At 39.1% G+C, this 20,603-nt stretch overlaps 1 protein-coding gene across 1 annotated transcript; it reads left to right on the plus strand.

The window, feature by feature from the left end:
- The first annotated feature begins 7,626 nt into the window (after positions 1-7,626).
- F2RL1 (F2R like trypsin receptor 1) lies at positions 7,627-13,753 on the plus strand. Its single transcript, XM_032214245.1, has 2 exons — positions 7,627-7,862; positions 12,034-13,753. Exons 1-2 carry the CDS (start codon positions 7,790-7,792, stop codon positions 13,128-13,130), a joined length of 1,170 nt encoding a protein of 389 aa, XP_032070136.1. The 5' UTR covers positions 7,627-7,789; the 3' UTR covers positions 13,131-13,753.
- The last annotated feature ends 6,850 nt before the right edge of the window (positions 13,754-20,603 follow it).

The raw sequence follows: 20,603 nt of genomic DNA on the forward strand, positions 1-20,603 counted from the left end.
ATGAAAAGAAAGAAGCATGTTTTAAAAGACAGAATAGTTGCCTGTAGCTTCCTGTCCATCCCCACTGTTAATGGGCCATTAAGAAGGCCAAGCTAGTCCCTTTTACATAATAAAGACTTCTCCACTGCAGCCCCAGGGGGGATGGGAGTAAAGGCATGATAATATTGGCCTTTTACTCAACTGACCACATGGCATCTGAGAACTCAACCAAATCTGGATTCAAAACACAGCCTAGAGAGTAGCCCCTACATAGCCCCATGGGAGTCTGACAACCAATCAGAATACATTTCTTACACAGGAACAGGAAACAGAGAGGTGGGACTAAACAGGTTATAAAAAGCCTAGCAAGCCCCTCCTTTAGCCTTCTCTTCTTCTCCACCAACATTGAAGCGTGTGATCACCTTTTCTGTTCAGGGCTCAAGCCATGTGGCCCTGTCCAACAATAAACCATCTTTCCAAGCAGCCTCCATGTCTCCAGTGTCTTTTTCCCCACTTGGAGCCGAGCCCAGAAGGACATTTCTTTCATCACTACTTTAACATTAGACTTATTAAAGAGTATTTGTGAACAATAGACTTACAAGTTAATTTTAAGAGTGGCTACCATTAAGCATAGGCTGTGTTTAAAAGATGTAATGAGAGAGGAATCAGTTTTGCCAGACATAGACTGAGACTGATCTGAAAGTAGATTTAAAAATGACAGGCTACAAGAACAATATGGAAAAAGATGCTACGTTCAATATGATGTTGTACAATATGATGTTGTAGTAATTAAAAGGTAAACACAAATAACACATAACAAACCAAAAGGGTGACCTGGATAACTTTCCTATTCTGGATTTACAAAAGCGACTTGCTAAAGAATTTTGTAAGAAGGGGCAAAGAAAAAAATGAAAAGAAATCAAGTTCTACAACATTATTTAAAGGATTTAAAGATTATGAAAAGTAAAAGGAAGCAATATAAAGTTTATTTCGTTGATCAAGATTAAAACGATATATTGCTATCTCTAATAATCCTTAATGGATTTTTGCTACTCAGGACCAAATGATGAAGTTTTAAAAATGTGTTTATAGATAAGAAATGAGATATGGATATATATACTTTTTCTTTTCTATATTCTTTTCTTGGTTTTTCTTCTGTTCTGAACTTTCTATTTTTTCTTTTTTGTAGTTTGCATTAGTTTTTCATTAATTGCAATGTTTAATAAAATTATTATAAAAATTAATTGCAATGGTAACTCAATTATAGTCCAAGAGGATTGGGAGTAAGGAATAAAATGACCTAATATAACCTGTATAATTCAGTGATGTGTTAGGGTGTTCCTGTCTTTGGCTTACTGGCTTTGTAATGTTTGGATGGACAAAATAAATAACACATTAAAAAGAAACAGAATAATTTCTGTATTATAGCAGCTGTTTCTTTTGGTGAGCAAGGAAAATTGCTTAATTCTAAACTGAACAGAGAAATCCAGCAGACAGCTTTGTTTAGCTCATAGTTTAAACATTTAAACAGAATGACAGCAGAATTAGTCATGCTAAAGAGGGAATACGTTAGCTAAATTCTAACTAAACAATCCTGTGAACCTCCTAGGATTTTAAAACCATTTATAATGTCCTTTTCTTCAGAATATCTAGATCAGAGCCACCACAAACAGGTGTCCAAGTTGTGCATGATGGGAGGGGGCACCAAATTAAATTTTAAAAATTATTTTTTCATTCCAAAGCCATCTGCATCTGCTTACTTACATCAGATTTCCTCCTTCCAAAAGGAGTATATCAATTCAGAAAATGCATACATATTGCACAGTGTGATATTATCAACATCTTCTGGTGCACATATTGTGGCGGTTTTAGGAAGTTCAGCCTAACAACTATGAGCTGCACTGAATCGTTTTTTCTTTTACCTGGGGCACCATAAAGGTGCCTTTTTTTCACAAAGGAGTCTTACAAATCATTGGTGGCCCTGACTAGAAAGCCACTGTGAGCTGAATGCTCATTTCTTATTTTTGTTAGGGTATTTTTGTTAGGGCTATGCTGCCACAGGAATTCTGGGAGTTGAAGTCCACAAGTCACAAAAGGGCCATAATTCCCCACCTCTGTGGTAAATGGTCATCTATTTTGATATACCAGGAGCAGAAAGAATTGCTTCCCCAGAAGGGGGAAGATTCACAAATTAAAGCAGGAAAAGTTTCTGCTATTCATACAACTGCTGTCCCCACCTCTGCCCCCCCCCACCCGTCCCTTTCTCAGCAATAGCAGCAGTGGTGGGTTTCAAATTTTTTTAGATCCTCTTCTGTAGGTGTGGCCTGCTTTGTGGGAGTGGCTTGCCAGCCATGTGACTGGGTGGGTGAGGCCAACTTGTAAAATGTGGTGAAACTCACTTAACAACACCCTTGCTTAGCAACCAAAATTTTGGCTCAGAAACTCTGGCATTTGAAGCACGCAAGTTTTAAAGCTGTCAAGTTACAAGACCCTTGCATCCCTAACCCTTTAGAAAAAAAAACCCAGGGTGTTCAAACTTAACAGCCTTAAGACTTGTGGACTTCAACTCCCAGAATTCCTCCTCCAGTCATGTTGGCTCAGGAACTCTGGCATTGAAGTGTGCAAGTCTTAAAGCTGTCAAGTTAAAAGACTCTTGCACCCCTAACCCTTTAGAAAAAAAACCCTCAGGGGTGTTCAAACTTGACAGTTTTAAGACTTGTGGACTTTAACTCCCAGAATTCCTCCTCTCGCTCTTCATCTTGATGATGTGCGGACGGGCGTGGGGAGGGAGCTGGAACGGGTTCTAAACAACACTGTAGATTTGTGGAAACTCTTTTATAGTAGAGGTTAGAATTGGCAAGAACCCACCCCTGAATAGCAGCCACATCATCTACTCTCAAGTTCAGCTTCCCTTGCAAGGTCTGAGGAAAGAGAAAGTCCTCAAAGCAATCTGGGGGATAAGAAAATCAGAGGAGGCCCTTTCTATAGATCTAATTAAGTGTTTACTCTGGGTAGTGAATTAAAGAAGGGGATGGGGATGGTAACAATGAACTCTCTATCTCAGTTGGACATGTGTTCACTGATGGAGTCAAACTCATATTAGAATATCCAAGGTTGCTGTTTGTTTTATGAATCTAACATCCAACATGGCAGGTTTGAAAATCAGAAAATAACTAGTATATTAGTTATTCCCTAGCTAGGGAATTCTGGGAGTTGAAGTCCCCAAATCTTAAAGTTATCAAAGTTGGACCCCCACATATACAGTATACCATTTCTCAGTATGAAAAATTTCCCCCTGTAAAGATACCACATCTTCTATGAAATTTACATTTTTATCATGGCAAGAACTGTTTCCATTTTTCAACTAACCAAGAAAAGAGGAATAAAGTCAGAACTTAAAACGCTTCTGCAAATACATAGTTTGTCTTAATATAGGCAGCAAACCTCCTCAGACTTGCTTTGAAGATGGTGATCTGTTGAAATTGTTAGAAGATAAACGAATAATTGTAAATCATACATCACATAGAAAATATTCCTTTGTTCTTGTTCTACATGGAGGGAACAGTTCAGATTTGGACTTCAAGATAGCATGTCTGACTATTTTTTAAAAAAACATAATCTGACAACAGATTTTTTTTAAAAGCTTAAAATACTCTAATAAATATTCTTTTAAGAAAACTGTTTTTTTCCAGACCTATACTACTTCCATTTTTGGAGTGTTTAAAAAGTAAAACAAGTTTTCTTATTTAATAACTTAATAAATCGGGAGAAAATAACTAGCATCTGTATTTTAAAAAAAATAATAACAGAAAGTTAAGTGCCAGTGTGTTTCTATTCTGCAACATTCCTTAACAAAAATGCTTCTTGTATGATGAAAGAGTAGACAATTATCCAACCAATAAACGAACGAATGAATGATAAGTTTGTTTCTCCCTTTGGTAAATCCATAGATATAAAAGTTTTGCTTATGTGAGGAATGTATATCTACTTGAACATTTGGAAAGAGCATCGGAGTTATTAGAAAGAACAGAAGATTATTTTCTCAATTTTGATATATTGCGGTAGGATATATCAATTAGAACAGAGAGAGTAGTCATGAGTTCTACCTTTAAAATCTGTCTCAGGATAGAGCCACAGCCTGAATACATTAGTGATTCATGATACTGTAAAAATAAGATTACGCCAACCATTCAAGGATAAAGTAATTATTGTTCCTTCCCAATTCTGATGAAATAATTGATGCAATCTTGTTTCCTAGATGGATTAAATCAACCGGATCCAAAAAATGAAAGGATAGGTTCTTAAATTCCATTTTCTTCACATTTAAATATTATTTATAACTTTTATTTGCATTGTTTGCTCTGGATCCTTGCCACATGCTAAGTTTTAAGATATGCATCAACTGTCTTATTTTTGGACTTTTTCTTCATACTAAATGAATCAGCAATTAGTAACAGTAATCTGAATTTGATGGAAGAAAAGGAAAAGATGGTTTGGGGTCAAAACAGCAACTTTCAAACTTGTTAGCTTTTATCCAAAACAGATTTGAGAGCAGATACATTTTTAAAAATCCATTACAGTTAACCTGAAAAGAAAGAAGTAATAAACCAGACAATCAGTAAAACAATCATGTCAATTGAAATAAAATCACTATGAAATGAGTTCATTTTAAATGTTAACAATTTATATTTCTTCAGTTGTTTGTTCCAACATCTTCTGAAAAATTATATGCACTTGAGAATAGCTGTCCTAACCATTCTAACATTTTTGCAAAATGAAGGGGAAAGAAAAGAAATATTTTACAAATTACGCTTTATACTGCTACTTTCCCCTACATTCTAGTGACATGTCAGGATTTGGGCCAGGTAATTTCATAGGCACTTCCAGTGCCCAATGTTGCTAGGAATATTCTTCTGGATGTTGTAGCTAAGATTGCTGCTGATCAAATTTGGAAGTTCTCTGAACTGGCCATAACATTAGCTATGGGTTCTCCCGAACCCAGGCGAACCTGTAGCAGCCCACCCCTGAGTTAAACAAGTCTATGCTGAACCCAACTCTAAAACTCTACATTGCCTTGCTCGCTAGTTTCATGGAGACTTGCTGGTGTGTCTGCTTGCTTGTGTTTCTGCGTATCTCTTTGCCTTCCAACATACTTAAGTGCCACTTTACTGCTGCTGATTTCTGTCAAAGGTGCATCAGTTTGGTGCATTCAGAAACTTTACCAAAGAGAAAGGGAAGCCTTTGGTTAAAGTAACTAGATTCTTTCTCCCAACACCTTTGTTTAACAAAGGAAGTGAATAGATAAGCGTAGATAATAGGAAAAAGTAGGTCAGCTTAGAAAGATACCTATGTCATTACATTTACAATATTTACAATAAAAAGCACAACAAAAATATGTCTTCAGCACTGAGATGCAAATTCTGAGCTTATTTAATTGCATGTAATGAGCTGCAAGAGAATAAAGGGCTGAAATTTGTGTTCTTATGATGATATTTTATAGCAATAGCAGTTAGGCTTATATACCTCTTCATAGGGCTTTCAGCCCTCTCTAAGCGGTTTACAGAGTCAGCATGTTGCCCCCAATAACAATCCGGGTCCTCATTTTACCCACCTCGGAAGGATGGAAGGCTGAGTCAACCCTGAGCCGGTGAGATTTGAACAGCCGAACTGCAGAACTGCAGTCAGCTGAAGTAGCCTGCAGTGCTGCATTTAACCACTGTGCCACCTCGGCTCTTCTTATGATGATATTTTGTCATGTTGATGTCACCATGATTAAAAAGAGATGTCAATAATCAACAATAAAACAACATAGATATCAATATTGTTAATTAATAAAAAGTCTAGAAATGCTGGCATTGTAAAACTGGTGAGGGGATATTTATTCCTATTCTGTGGTCTTGTCTTTGATTGCCCCATTTTGATTGCTATCTACAGGAATGTTCATATGGCGCTATAAAGATAAGTACAGTTTAAAAATGCAAATGTATTTGTAGTTTTTATACATCCCCAAACTTACAATGTATCACTTTATGAAGAGTTGTGGATTTATCTAGCATGGAGGACAGCCCCCCCCCAAAAAAATCACTCTTCAATGTTGCAGACAGACCTTCTTCACATTATCCTGTTTTTGATTATAGACTAAATCAGTGTTGCCCAAACTTGACAATTTTAACACCTGTGAAAACTCCATTGAAGTCCACAGGTCTTAAAATTACCAGAGTTAGACCCCCCCCAGATAAATGCTTTCTGTTCATGAACTTGCTTTTTATCAATGTAATGGACTATCATTACTTTGTGTTTAAAATTGATGGGTTTTCTTCTATGCAAATTAGAATGTTCTTACTTCATTTTGCTCTTGAGGGCGTTTTAATATTAAAGAGAAAAATTATAGAGACAGAAGGAAGACAATGATGAAAGAAATGTCCTTCTGGGTTCAGCTCCAAGTGGGGAAAAAGACACTGGAGACATGGAGGCTGCTTGGAAAGATGGTTTATTGTAGACAGGACCACATGGCTTGAGTCCTGAACAGAAAAGGTGATCACATGCTTCAATGTTGGTGGAGAAAAGAGAAGGAAGGACTTAGATGCTGAGTCCCTGGTTTTATGCCCTCTCTACCCTTTGATCTTCAGCTTGTATTCTGATTGGTTGTCAGACTCCCATGGGCTCATGCAGGGGCAACTCTCTAGGCTGTGTTTTGAATCCAGGTTGATTGAGTTCTCAGATGCCATGTGGCGAGTTGGGTAAAGTGCCAATATTATCATGCCTTAATCCCATGTCCCTGGAGCTAAAGTGGCGAATTCTTTATTATGTAAAGGGACCAGCTTGGCCTTCTTAATGGCCCATTGACAAAGTGGGGATGGGCAGGAAGCTGCAGGAAGCTCTTCTGTCTTTTAAAACATGTTTCTTCCTTTTCACATCCAGAGAAAGTCTGCCTTTCAATATTTCCTAAAATATTCCATTTTTTTCTGGGAGAGGGCTGGGTGATAACTTCCTACATTACTATACAGACTATAATTCCCAGCATATCCCAGTCAACGTATTGGGTGGGAAACTCTGGGACTAAGATCCACATATCTTAAAAGCTGTTGAGATTGAATCGTACTGTAAATGTTATCAGGGGTCAACAATTGCGCAATAGGCTGAAATACATTCGAAGACAGCCGACGGGGAAAAAAAGAAAGTGTTTTATAGTTTGTAGTAGGAGACACCTTTCCTGGTAAACCCGTCTCTTTGGGCGTCATGGTGGCTCCTCCCTTTCCGCGAATTCTCCCGCGAAAGAAAGCCCTATTTAGCCTTGATCAGACCGGCGTGCTCCGTGATGATAAACACGTATTCGCCTCTTTGTGGTCTCGGGTCGTTTGGGTGTGTAGCCTTAATAAAAGCAGCCCACTTAAGAAAGGAAGAGGGTTGTTTAAATTCAGGGCGAGTCCCCTAGTGAAAGGGAAGAGGTCACAGGCGGGTTAGAGGCACAGGTCTTATCCAGCCAACTGGCGGCCGCCACTCTCGGTGTTCCCGTCTCCCTCCCCGGGACTCTCCTGAGCGGCAATCTCGGCGCTGCCGGCGAAGGAGAGGATCGCCAAGCCCGCCCGCCGCCGGGCGAAACTCCTGCCTTCCCCGCCTCTCGCAGGCTCAAAGGGCACCTGGCTGGCTCGAAGGGGGCGAGGCTCCGCCTCCGCCGCCCTCTCCTTTTTTTTCCAGGCTGCGGTGAAACTCCGGTGAAACTCCCGGGCGCTGAGAAGGGAGGAGGTGGAAGTTCTCCTGTGTCGTTGCTGCCGCCGCCGCGATCCCGCGGGAGCCTTTGCCGCGGATAATGGGGCGCCTCTGCCAGCCTTGGCTGGGTGTCCTGGTCTTGGGAGGAGCTCTAGCCGTCGCCTCTGCTGCAGGTGAGAAGCGAGAGGAGCGCTCGGGAAGTTTTCGACCTCTCCCGTCTTCTTCTCCATCGGAGCCGGGGGTCCCGCCTTTCGGGTCCGGTGGGGACACGGGCTGTTCTGGGGGGGACATGCTGTGCGTGGGTTCCCCCCCCCCAACAAGGGGCTACTGGACCCGGGGGGGGGGTTGTCCTCTCAACAAAATGGCTGCCGTGGAGCTAGGACCAAGGACAAAAACCTGTTTTATCAGGATCCCTTCTGCCCCTGCTCCCCATCCGCAACCCACTTTCTTCCTATTTTAGCGAAGATCACCTGTTATTTTTCTTTTGTGAGAAAGGTTTAGGGGCCTTTCTTGAGGAAAATAAGAGGCTGGATCTGGTGGTGGTCCCCAAGTTCGTCCCCCGTGTCCCTTTTTTCAAAAAGGAAAATGCCAGGTAGGGCAGGAAACCTGAGGGGCGCAGAGGGAGTTTCTTTAGGTGTGCGGTTGTCCTCTGGGCACCACACTGGGGATTTAGCTTGACAGTCTAGCCTAGGCGACAGAAAAGGTTTTGGTGTCATCAAAGCCGGAGTAACTTCATGGGGACTTAACTCCCCAGTGAATGTGAGCATTGAGTTGCTGTAGTGATCTTATCTGTTCACAGAAGCTTTTTTGTTTTTGTTTGATGAATTGAAACTTAACCTGATGACACAGCCTAGTTCCTAACAGAAACAGGTTCTTTAGAGGAGAAGCAAAAGTTTGTTTTTTTAACTTCTTTGAAGCTAAGATCTCTAGTTACAAAGACTAAGTCCAGGAGTTTAGGAAGCTTTTTCTGCCTTGACTGCGTGAGAAGTCTCAGCTCAGCGTTTGAAAAGCTGACTTGTAGCAAACTAATTAATACCTCTTGTACTTTGATCATTAGTGAAAAGATCTAAAGCGTTTATTTCAAAAAACCACTATCTTCTTCCTTACAAGCTAAGGTTGAACTTTGTTGTTTTCTTGTTGCATATATAACCTAGCTAGCTAAGGGCTGAAGTACCTGTTTTCCAGTAATTGGTTGATATGGATTTGTTTGTTTGTGTGTGTGTGTGTGTGTGTGTGTGTGTGTATTTAACTGCTTAAGCAACTATAAGTACTCTGTTCACTTTACCTTCATTTTAATTGCTTAGAAATGTTAATCTGGATTATAAACAGGGTGTTAGATTCCAAGAAAAGTGATCAATGGATTTACTGTATGTACAATCCAATAACATGAATGACTGCATCAACATGAACAAATGGTATATGATCTTAAAGCAAGAAGTCCTTCCTATCTTGGTTTATGATGTAATTTTGCAGTTTGATGAGTTGGCCATGGGCAGGGGTGCATTCTTTTGGAGGCGGAATATCTGTGGTTAAAATGACCTCCATGATTTTGGGGAGTTGCTAGAGAATCAGAGCAAATTCATATGTAATAATAATGAATGCAGTGTTTACAGTTTAATACTTAGTATTCATTAACTTGCATTAATATGCAAGATGAAGAGCTTGAGATATTGAGGTATTATTATACAGAGCCAAATAACATGGAATGCATGTGGTAACCTTAAATTGCTCAACATGAGAAGAACCTAAAATGCCTTTTACTTAGATGAAGAAGAGGCGTCTTTGCCTAATAAGGATTCCCTCTCTGCTTAGACAAAGTACATACTTTCTACATAAGGGAAGCACTTCCTGTTTTTCCACCCAAGATACTTTCAAGGGGGTACTGTACAAAAGCATGACCTTTTCCAGTGAGCGCTGAACTGAGTTTGCATAAATTAATGGGTGAATTTCTAATCCAGTTAATGGCCTTCCTCACAACAACATAAATAAAATGTAAAACACACAGTCAAATACGTCATAAATAAAATTTAAAACGCACAGTCAAATACGTTAGTCCCAAGTAGGCTAGAGTAAAATGAGCTGGTGATATTGAGTGCTTGGGAACTGGCAGACAAGAATATTGTGCCTGTTTCTCAATGTCTTGCACAAGTTACACATTGTGAATCTATACACAATTCTCAGTGCCATGTTGATGCTACAATACCAGTTGACAGATTTATTGTGTTTTATTAATCTAAGTGAAATGCTAATATATAGTGGTAGTCTATGTATGATATGCCATACATTAAGTAAATAAACCAATTGACAGAGTAGTGGGATGGGGCAATTCTAAGAAAAGAAATATATTATTTCCCTTTATTTACTTTCTAGACCCTTAAGATAAAAATAAACCTAATAGGGTTGGAAGTAAAACCCGGTGTAAATTATTAAATATGTATGTGATATTTATTGAGCAAAAACGAATGTTTAGAGGATGAGTTATATATACCTATATCCATGTGAGTTCCTTGAGGAACTTATTTGGAAAAAAATGAAAAATTAAAAAGGTGGGGGAGCGCATATATTTCAAAAAGATGGAGAGGGCTGTATATATTTTGGCTAGCTGGCCAGCTCACACTAGTAGGGCAAAGTGGGAATTTGGCGTATTTGTTTTAATAATGTATAGGTCTGTCTATAATAGCCTATAAATTCAAACTGTGATCCATCTGAGAATCTGCAATTTAGACTGCAGGAATTTCCCTTTATAGAAAGAAAAGATGTTGGGGATGATCCTAGACAAGAACTTTTCTCATTGATATGCAACATCTATCCTATCCTAACCCTAACCCCAGATGTTTTGATTAAAGCCAATTGAAAACTCCCTTGCTTGCATTAAATCCTCTACAATGGCAACAAATTTTATATCTTAAAAAAGGAAATTGCCTTTCCAAATTTGCTATTTGGGCCAGACTAGATACGATTTATCTATAAAATTGGAATTAGACTTAAAAAGCGAGAAAAGTTGCAGAGCTGATCATTCCTTTTTGTCCCTCCTTTTTTGGTTCCATCCAGAATGCTGAAGTCTTTCTGGAGTAAAGGGGAAAATAGGCATGCTACAGTATACATTTAAGGCATTTATTCCATTCCTTTAACTTCCTAATCCTTCCTATTCTGAGCTGATCTTTTTCCTTTTTTAGAGGTTGCAGCACCTATTTTGCCCCTCAAAATCTGTCCAAAGTTGTGACTTTTATGCAATTAATTAGCTACACCCCTGCACCTGAAGAGGACTGTATCTCCCTTCTTTCGGCTTTAAGAAAATCACTTTAAAACACGACAAGAACATTTTGCTATACCAGTAACTCAACATACAATCACAACTGGAACTGGAATATTGGTTGCTGAGCAAGTGCTTGTTAAATGCATGACTGCTTCACTCAGTGACTACAATCCTGACATTCCGGGTTGTAATTGTTAAGCAATCTCATGGGGTCATTAAACAGATGGAATCCCAGGTAAGGACCATGAGGTCTCAAGGTGGGTAAGAACTGGGAGGCTCCACTCAGAAATTGAAAATCCTTCTTTCTGAAATCCCAGCAGGATTTTCAGACTTTGAGGGAAGAGATAGACACCCACAGCCTGTGCCAGAACTTACCTTACCTCTCTGCTTGGATTTTGAGTCCCTCTCATCAGTGGGAACTGGCTGAAAAAGCTGCCTGCTGAAGGCATTCAGTTGACTACTGTGCATGAAAGGGAATTGACCTCCTTCGGCCGGAGGTCAGGAAAAAAGCTGAAATCTTCATCAGCTCACATTCTGTACCCTGCTAAAGGACCTGCTAATGTCTCCTTTGTGCATGGAAGAAAACTCCTTTGATGGGGTGCAGGAACAGAGCTTCGGGAGTTCAGCTCCATTTTACACCCCTTGGAAGAAGTTCAGCTCCCCTCAGTGGATAATTTTTTCAGCCAGTCCATAAAGATGAAAGGAAATCTTTTGAGTAGCTGGCCGCAGCGTACAACCTTCCCTGCCGTCTTTCCCATTGACTTCCTGGGGAAACTGGCAGAAAAGATTCCAAATGGCAGTTACATGACTGTACGGTCATAAGTCTGATGTTTCCAATGCTTTCATAATTCCAGACTGTTGTTAAACAGTCACAAGTTGAGGACTACCTGAAAAGTGTTTCTTATTAGTCTTCCTATTGAAATCAAGTTAGCCTTTGTAGTCTCTTCAATTCAGCAGTATTTTTATTCAAAGCAAATGAATTATAACACCAATTATGTATTAATAACTTGTTACTTCATTATATAGGCTGTGTGGGAGATTATTAATGGCCAAGTAGCTTAACATGTTTGCTTTGTTTCTTTTTTTAGTGAAAAACCAAACTCTCATTTCAAAAGGAGGAAGAAGTTTTATTGGTCATAAAACCAATTTAACACATAAAGAAGGATACAACATAGATGAGTTTGCAAGCCAAATCCTTAAAGGAAAACTGACTACAGTTTTCCTCCCTATGATCTACATTATAGTCTTCATCATTGGCTTGCCAAGCAATGCTTTGGCTCTATGGGTTTTCTTCTTCAGAACAAAGAAGACGCATCCTGCGGTGATATATATGGCTAATTTGGCTCTGTCAGATCTCCTTTTCGTAATCTGGTTCCCTCTGAAAATTGCTTACCATGTTAATGGCAACAACTGGATCTACGGGGAAGTCCTCTGCAAAATACTTGTTGGATTCTTTTATGGAAACATGTACTGCTCTATTCTTTTTATGACATGCCTCAGTGTGCAAAGGTATTGGGTAATTGCAAACCCCATACTGCACTCAAGAAAGAAGTCAGAAGTTGCTATGAAAGTTTCAGCTGCAGTATGGATCGTGGTGCTGCTTGGCACAGTGCCGCTATATCTTATTAACCAAACTGTTTATATTTCTAACCTTAACATCACTACATGTCATGATGTCTTACCACAGTCTGTGTTGGCCAACGACATGTTCAACTACTTCCTTTCCCTGGCTATTGGTGTCTTCTTCTTCCCAGCCATTCTCACAACGGGGGCTTACATTCTCATGATAAAGACTCTTAATGCTTCCATAACAGATGTCACGATTGGGAAGAAAAGGAGAAGAGCCATCAAGCTCATCATTACCGTACTTTCTATGTACTTGATCTGTTTCTTGCCTAGCAATATTCTGCTGGTGGTCCATTATGCCCAAATCAAAAGCAATGGCTTCAGTAACATATATGCATCATATATTATAGCCCTTTGCCTTTCTACTCTAAACAGCTGCATTGATCCGTTTATCTACTACTTCATTTCAAAAGACTTTAGGGATAATCTAAAAAATGCCCTCCTCTGTCGAAGTGTGCGCACCACCAAGAGGATGCAAGTCTCCCTCTCTTCAAACAGATACCCAAGAAAATCCCCCTCTTATTCCTCTAGTTCAAACACAACTAAGTCAACTTATTAAATTTGTGCATATGACACAGGAGTGTGTGGATTTCCATGGACAGAACATGAAACTGAACCCCAGTAACCTTTAGTACACAAGTGTTTACAGCTGGTAGAACTTCTTTCCATACAAAATTATATGAACAAGCATTTTCCTTACAGAGGGAAAAATCAAAGTGGCACCCCTGATACGGACAATATAATATATTTGAGTTTGGGTTTAGACCAATACAAGACAGGATTATTTTTACAAGTGATTACCAGGTGTGCAAATAAGTTTTTCCTTATTGAATCAAACAAGCATCTTGCATCCAGGATGCAAGTGATGGTCCTAATTAATATTAACTAGTTTGAGATTTTAGACAACTTCTGTTTTATAAAAACGGGGAACTGTAGAAGAACATACATGAGTGATTGTATGTGTTTGCCAAACCTGTTTTCCTAATCCAGGATCTACGAAAGTCCTGGAATACTGTATTATTAATATCCCAGTGACTGTTCTTTGCACTAATATACTTAATACTTTTATTTTAACTATGCTGTGAATATGCAATGTTTCCAGAAATGTAGCATGTATATTGTAGGTTTATTGCAATATTTTAAATGTTTTTAATTAAATAAAGGAACACTTTTATATACTTATTTGAATTTGTTTGGATTGCTAAGAAATGTGTGAAATTTGCTTTCACTTTACCAAACTTCTTTCTTCATGTGAAAGTTCCATTTTCTTCTCACTGACTCCAAGTGAAATAAAGATTTAAGAACCACATCTCCAAAGCAGTGAATGGATCAATAGAAGAACTGGTTGATTTCATTTTCTCCGCTGTCAGATCCCCACCAGGGCCACTAGTGTGTCTAGCCAGGCTTCCTGCCTACCTAATTGTACTTTATTAAATTTAATTCCTTTTGGTGGGGGGAGAGAGAAAATGGCCCACTCCAAAGCACCAGCGTTTTAGCACCATCTTATCTGTTTCTTATAATAGTCCCATTGGCTTTCTGAGGAAACAGTGGTTGAGTGGCTTTAGCCTACTGCTTTTTTTGAAATGTAGTCACATGTCCAAACACACACACACACACACACACACACACACACACGGAAACCAGTAAGAAAAAGTACTGGCTAGGACTGAGAAACACCTTCCCAAAATCAATTTCCATGAACTTAAGTGTTTTGTTAATAGGCATGCCCTCCTAGAGGAGATATTTTGTAGAAGCATCACTAACACACAACATTTTAATGTTTTCATTAATACCTCAATGCTTGTCTATTCTCTGCCCCTCACCTCCACTTGTCTGTTTTATAACACCTTTTGTACTAAAAGTGATCTGCCATTTATTTTAGTTGCTCATACCAGTATTTTATCTTAGATTGCAATCTCTGTTGCTAATCCAAAAATAAGCACTTTTCCCCCCATTCTCTAGCAATGTAGACTGCTCCTGATTTGGGCATGGCAGGATGCAGGTATCAAAACAGTGATAAATGATTTTTCTCAATAATACTGTTCTGGGTTGAGATATTTTAGAGATCAAATCCATGTCTCTATTTTATCTTGTCTTACAAATATGTTTGAAAATAGGAAACACTATACAGGAAATGTTCTAACTACTGACTCTTCCATAGGGTGTGCATGAAAAGACAAATTTGAAATCCCTAAGACGTTTTGTTTTGAGCTCAACAAATGTTTTGCATTTTTATAACCATTATCTTCATTTAAAAAACAAACAAACTTAGAATTCTTAATTATGCTCTGCTTTGCTGGAAGCTCTCTTCTTTAGAGGGAAAAGGTAGTACACACAATTTAGTAAAAGCAAAGTAAGTTCTTAAGTACTAATATTAGTCATCTTGATTCATGAGAAGTTCAAGCTGGTGCTTCTACTAAGATTTTTTTGAAGTTTTACAAACATTGACTTGCCTAGATTAGTTTACTAATGCTATTTTCAAACATATTTGTAAATATATTTGATTTACTTTTTTTTTTTTAAGTAATCAACCAATTGTTGATTTAATGAATCAGGAATTGAGCCTAACGTCATGGATTGAGAAAATGAGTAATCCAAAATCACCCACCAGCAGCACTAGAACTCCCAGTCTCCTGGTTTCTAGCCTAGCGCCGTAACCATTAAACTGGCTCTTAGTAGTTGAAACAATACCAAAGATAATAAAACTACAAATTCTTAACTATATTAACTCACATTCAAAGGCAACATCACATAAGCAATGAGAGGTCACAGAACCTTGGGAATAGTTTATCCCTGTGATGGCGAACCTATGGCACATGTGCCAGAGGTGGCATGCAGAGCCCTCTCTGCTGGCACGCATGCCATTGCCCCAGGTCAGTTCTCCGTGGCGTTTCTTTCATGAGCTTGTTTCCCTGCAAGTGATGAAACTTCTGTCACGAAAGAAAAAGATCTTGCCTCTTGCCACACTGCCAGTGTTGGGATGCCCTGTCTCCCACCTGCCCGCTGGTCTTTGGGTCTCTGTTGCGCATGCACACCTTCATGCATGCGCACACCATTCAGTTTGGACATGTGCAATTTGGGCATTTGGTGTCTAAAGGTTCGCCATCGCTGGTTTATCCTATCTTTGATGGACTAGCACAAAGTATCTCATTTTTAAAAATGAGTTATTTTTTGGTCTTCAGATATTTCTCTTCCTACTTGAAAGCAAAAATCTTGGAAGCTATGCATTCAGTGTAGCTATGCTTCTCACTATATCACTATAATCCCTAAATTTTCTCTCAGAAAACGTCTTAAAATGTAATTTCCAAACAGTGTGCCTTAAAACCTAATGTTTTCAATAACTAAACAACTTCCTTTTTGAAAGTAACCATTTTCTGCTTTGTTGGCTGTGACTTTTTTCTTTTTAAGCATCTGCTGAATAACTTTTATATGACAGGGCGTCCTGTACTTTGTCAGGATACTGCCAGACAATTTTACAGGAGCCTGTTGGCTGCAGTTTTTGTGATTCACTACTACAGGAAACTTCCTTTCAAATGAGTCACCCTCAGAAATATGAGTCATGTTCAGAAATGCAGGAAGGAGTGGGTTTTGTGAATTATCCCTCACCCCCCCCCCTTTTTTTTTACATTCTAAAAGCAAAGCACCTAAATTGTGTGTGGGGGGAGTCCCTCCCACTTTAATTCCTGGATATAATCTGTTTTAGGAACCTAGAAACATTTAACGTTTAGAAATGTGTGCAAAACAACTGCTACTGTTGATATTCAGCAGATGGCTTAATTTCAACTGCCATTAACTTCCCAAAGATCAGGAAATTTGGGAAATTATGAATCTTAAAGTCCAAAGAGAGATGGATAAGATTTGAAAACTCAGGCTTGAACATATTAAGAATATGAGGACAAAAAAAGATTTGGTGACATTGTTCAGTCATCATACTAAAACATGATTTACTAAATAAGCTGCCATTTGCTGGGTTTGAAGTATACTAAACCAGAAATCATGGTTTATAAAGAGCTCCTGTATTAATACTATTAGACAGAGCCTGCCAGTCCTTAAAATATAATGAAAATGGCCCAGATTTCACAACTCATCAAGTTTTAAAAGATCTGAGCTCCTGCAGATTGTATGAGTTCAGGTGTTTTATTTTAAAATCAAAATCATTGCAAAGGATATTTTAATTTGAGTGACTGAGCAATTTATCTGGTATTTCTTAAAGAACCCTGGTCAAAATTCCCACTGGTAATATCCCCATGCATATCTATGCATACTCATTCCTGGGCACTTAGACCCCTGTCCTCCCCCAGTCTCAAATCCCTTCTTCCTTTCCTTTGTTTTCATCTTTGCTTTCTTATCTTCTGATAACATTGAAACGAGACAGGTATGCTACAAAGTGAAGTCATCCCAACAACTGCATTTTGCCAGGAGACACATGGAACATGTAGGAAGGAAAGCTGTTCCCAACTCGCTGGAAACTGCCCTTGTTTTCCTTTGCTTTGTTCACACCATTGCAAGTCCCAATATGGAGTGACTGAATCATGAATCAGGAAGCAAAGAGCATGGTAGTCTCTTAATAGCAGTTAGACTTATATACCGCTTCATAGGGCTTTCAGCCCTCTCTAAGCAGTTTACAGAGTCAGCATATTGCTCCCCAACAACAATCCAGGTCTTCATCTTCATTAAAAAAAAAAGACCAGAAGAAATGTGCCAGTATATTTGTTATCTTCACTGCAGAGGTACAGAAAGCTGGGAGATGGGGGGGACTTAATGCAGAACAACTGGAGCTTTAAAAAAAATTGTTTGCAGTATGCTACCATTGATTTTCAGCTTGCACTTTCCTATTGATGAGGACATTCCCGTAGTAATTGCAGAGAAATCCTTTCATAAGACTTTGGTCTCTATTGATATTTTTTAAAAAAAGATCTATGTGCCATGGAACTTGGGAGGAGCCATCTCCAGGTTACATCCACTGGATTTTCACCTGGGAAGTCCAATTCTAAGATGTTCTAAAGAATAACTACAAAGGTAAAGATAAAAGTTTCCCCATTCCAGTTATGTCTGAGTCTAGGGGGCAGTGCTCATCTCTATTTCTTAGCTGAGGAAGCCAGTATTGTCCAAAGACATTTCAAAGGTCATGTAGCCAACATGACTATACATGACTATAGCACACGGAACGCTATTACATTCCCACCAAAGTGATGTCTATTTACAGTATCTACTCCAGGGGTGAATTCAGCTGAACCGGTAGTGGTTTGACAGCCTGGGTCACTGGAACCGGCAGTGACCCAGGCCTGCCACGCCCCCGAACTGGTTCTCCTATGGCACCACCATCTTGTTTTTTGCTTCTGTGCATGAGCAGAACAATTTTTATTGCATTGCGCATGTGCGTGCCTGGCGTGCCCATGAGCAAACAGGCAGTAGTGACTGCCAGGACCCACCCCTGATTGCATTCACATGCTATTGATCTTCTAGGTGGGCAAGATCTGAGAGTTCACCCCATCATGCAATGCTCAAGTCTCGAACCTGGGCTGGCAGCTTTCCAGCTGATAAGCTCAGCGTCTTTAATCACTGAGCCCTTGTGCAGCCTTTTCAGGAACCATAACCTGAAAAAAATAGTTCTTTACTTAAGCTGGATAAAAGTCAATTCTATAAAGCAGTTTTTCACTAAAGGCCGCCTACTGCTCTGCAAGCTGAGAAGAAAGGTTGGATTTCCTCCAAGGATATTCAGAAACAAAGCAAAATTGTTGAAATGGAAGAAGATAATCTCACCAGATAAATTCTTAAGGCTTTGTTTGTGGCAACAATAAGAGGTTCGAGCATCTGATACCAGTGTGTTGCTATGTTTTAAACGAGTTTCTGTTAAAAGCAACTCACCTCTTTGGCACTGAGTCAGGTTTTGGCTGTTTGTTTTACCTACCAACTTTCAGTGTTTTGGACTAATGACACCTACAAGAAGCCTGTTGTGTATTGTAACCCCTTCTCACTCCTCAAGGTGCTGTCATAGACATTAGGTAAGAAAAGCTAGCAGCGGGATGAACCAAAACTCACAGTAAGCACAAATTCTTTGAGAAGTAATAACAAAGATCTTAGCAAGTAATCAAGTTCATTAGAATTTTTCGTCAGGCTGGAAACATAGTGATTAAAAATGCTTTTAAGAGTAAAAGGGAATGTAGTTGAGTGCACTCATATAATCAAAGAGATACATATTGCATAATAAAGTAGATGCAGTAAATGAATATTGCTAGGAATTATGACATAGTTTGCTGTTCAGTAGCATCTTAAAATGGAATGGATGATTTGGTGTGCAAACTTAATTAGGCTTTTAGGCCGTGTTTCCATCACATTCTGCAAAAAGGGCAATCAGAAAAAGAATAACACAATTGTCCAATTTGATTTCTAGCGCTAATCAGAACAAATAGGTCACTCAAAATGCAGAGAGCAGATGCATGCAAAACAAAGTAATCCTTTACATTAACAAGCATGGTGATTAATTTTAGATGGTAACACGGCCTTCGTATCTTGGAACTCTAAGATGTATTACACTCTACAACTCTCCAACAAGTTAAGAAAACTTATCAAGACTAGCTGTACATATTTCTCTCTATTTTATGCATATTTTTGTTGACTCCAGATCCTTCTGGCTCCTTTTTGCTCTGCTATATCTGTCTAATACTGTATCTTCCCATTAAGAAAAAAAAGACCAAAGAAGTAAATGTGATAAGAAAAGAGCTAGCTAAGTTTTTGATAAAGAAAGGGAGGTAATTTGATAATTTTATTTTTTACAGTTGGTCCCTAGTTACAGCAAACAGCAAACGTGCGTGATCAGCTTCAGCATAGACTGGACCTGCCTCCCGGAATACCTCCTATTAGCTGTTCTAGACCCATCGCCTATCCCTGCCATCTGGTACAAGGTGAAGATGAGACATGCGGAAGCCAAAAATTAGGCATGCAGAGGCCAAAACGGGATGCCTGGAGGCCGAAAATGGGGCATGCGGAGGTGGGGATGCAGCGATCCTCACAGCCTGGAACAGCTGATAGGAGGTATTCCGGGAGGCAGATCCAACCACCAATCAGCAGCTTGTGCTAAAACAGACTGTGCTGAAACTGACCATGCTGTTTGCTGTTTGCTGCAAGGAGGGAAATTGCTGGGAGGCAGAGGCCGAAGGATGGGGGCCAGTGGGTGGATGGGGCTTTGGCAACACTTATTGCATAAGATGCACAGACCTTTCCACCCACTTTTTTAAGGGGGGAAGTACGTCTTATACTCCAAAAAATATGGTATATCTGAACAACTTGCATACACTTTTAAATTCATGACTTTTCCATTTATCTATAATACAGACTGTCATCATCTTAGATTAAAGTCATAATGTTCCAAGCTTCAAATAACATAAAAGTAGTTTGTTGCTCTGATTATTTACTGCATTCTACAAACTTCTATGGGACTTGTCTGGTGTAAATTCCTTCTCTTTCAAATGCATCCCTACATTTGTATTTGATTTTGGAAATGGAAGTAGGATTTTGGAAGCCAAAACTGATGCAAACTGGAATCAAATTCTTCTGTAGATTTCTGAAAAACTGTTGGCAGTAGTAATGTTTCTGGCCTCTTGTCACAGCTACAAAAATTAGCCTTTTTTGTACTTAACTGTACTGCAACATCATATTACCACCCATGATGTTTGGCAGGCATACGCTGTTGATAAAACAGTTTGTCTAATCTTTATAGAATAGATTATACACAGATCTGCAAACAATTTTTTTTCGAGAGCTGTTTTGGTTATTCAACGTAATCTTTATTATTTTTGGTGCACTGAATCTGAAAATGACCACCATTTTGTCATAGGACATCACATTTCCTGACAATTTAGGTAACTATGTTAAATAAGGCAATACCTCAAAATAAATGGAAATAGACTTATAAAATTAAAGTTTTATTACAATATTTTCATTAAAATCCTTTTTTGAACTGAAATGAGCTCACCTACACACACTAAACTCGATTCTTCTTCCTTGTGAGGCTTCTCTTGGTGCATTTACG

This window comes from Thamnophis elegans, chromosome 3 (assembly GCF_009769535.1).
Source record: "Thamnophis elegans isolate rThaEle1 chromosome 3, rThaEle1.pri, whole genome shotgun sequence".
In the NCBI taxonomy this organism is placed as follows: Eukaryota; Metazoa; Chordata; class Lepidosauria; order Squamata; family Colubridae; genus Thamnophis; species Thamnophis elegans.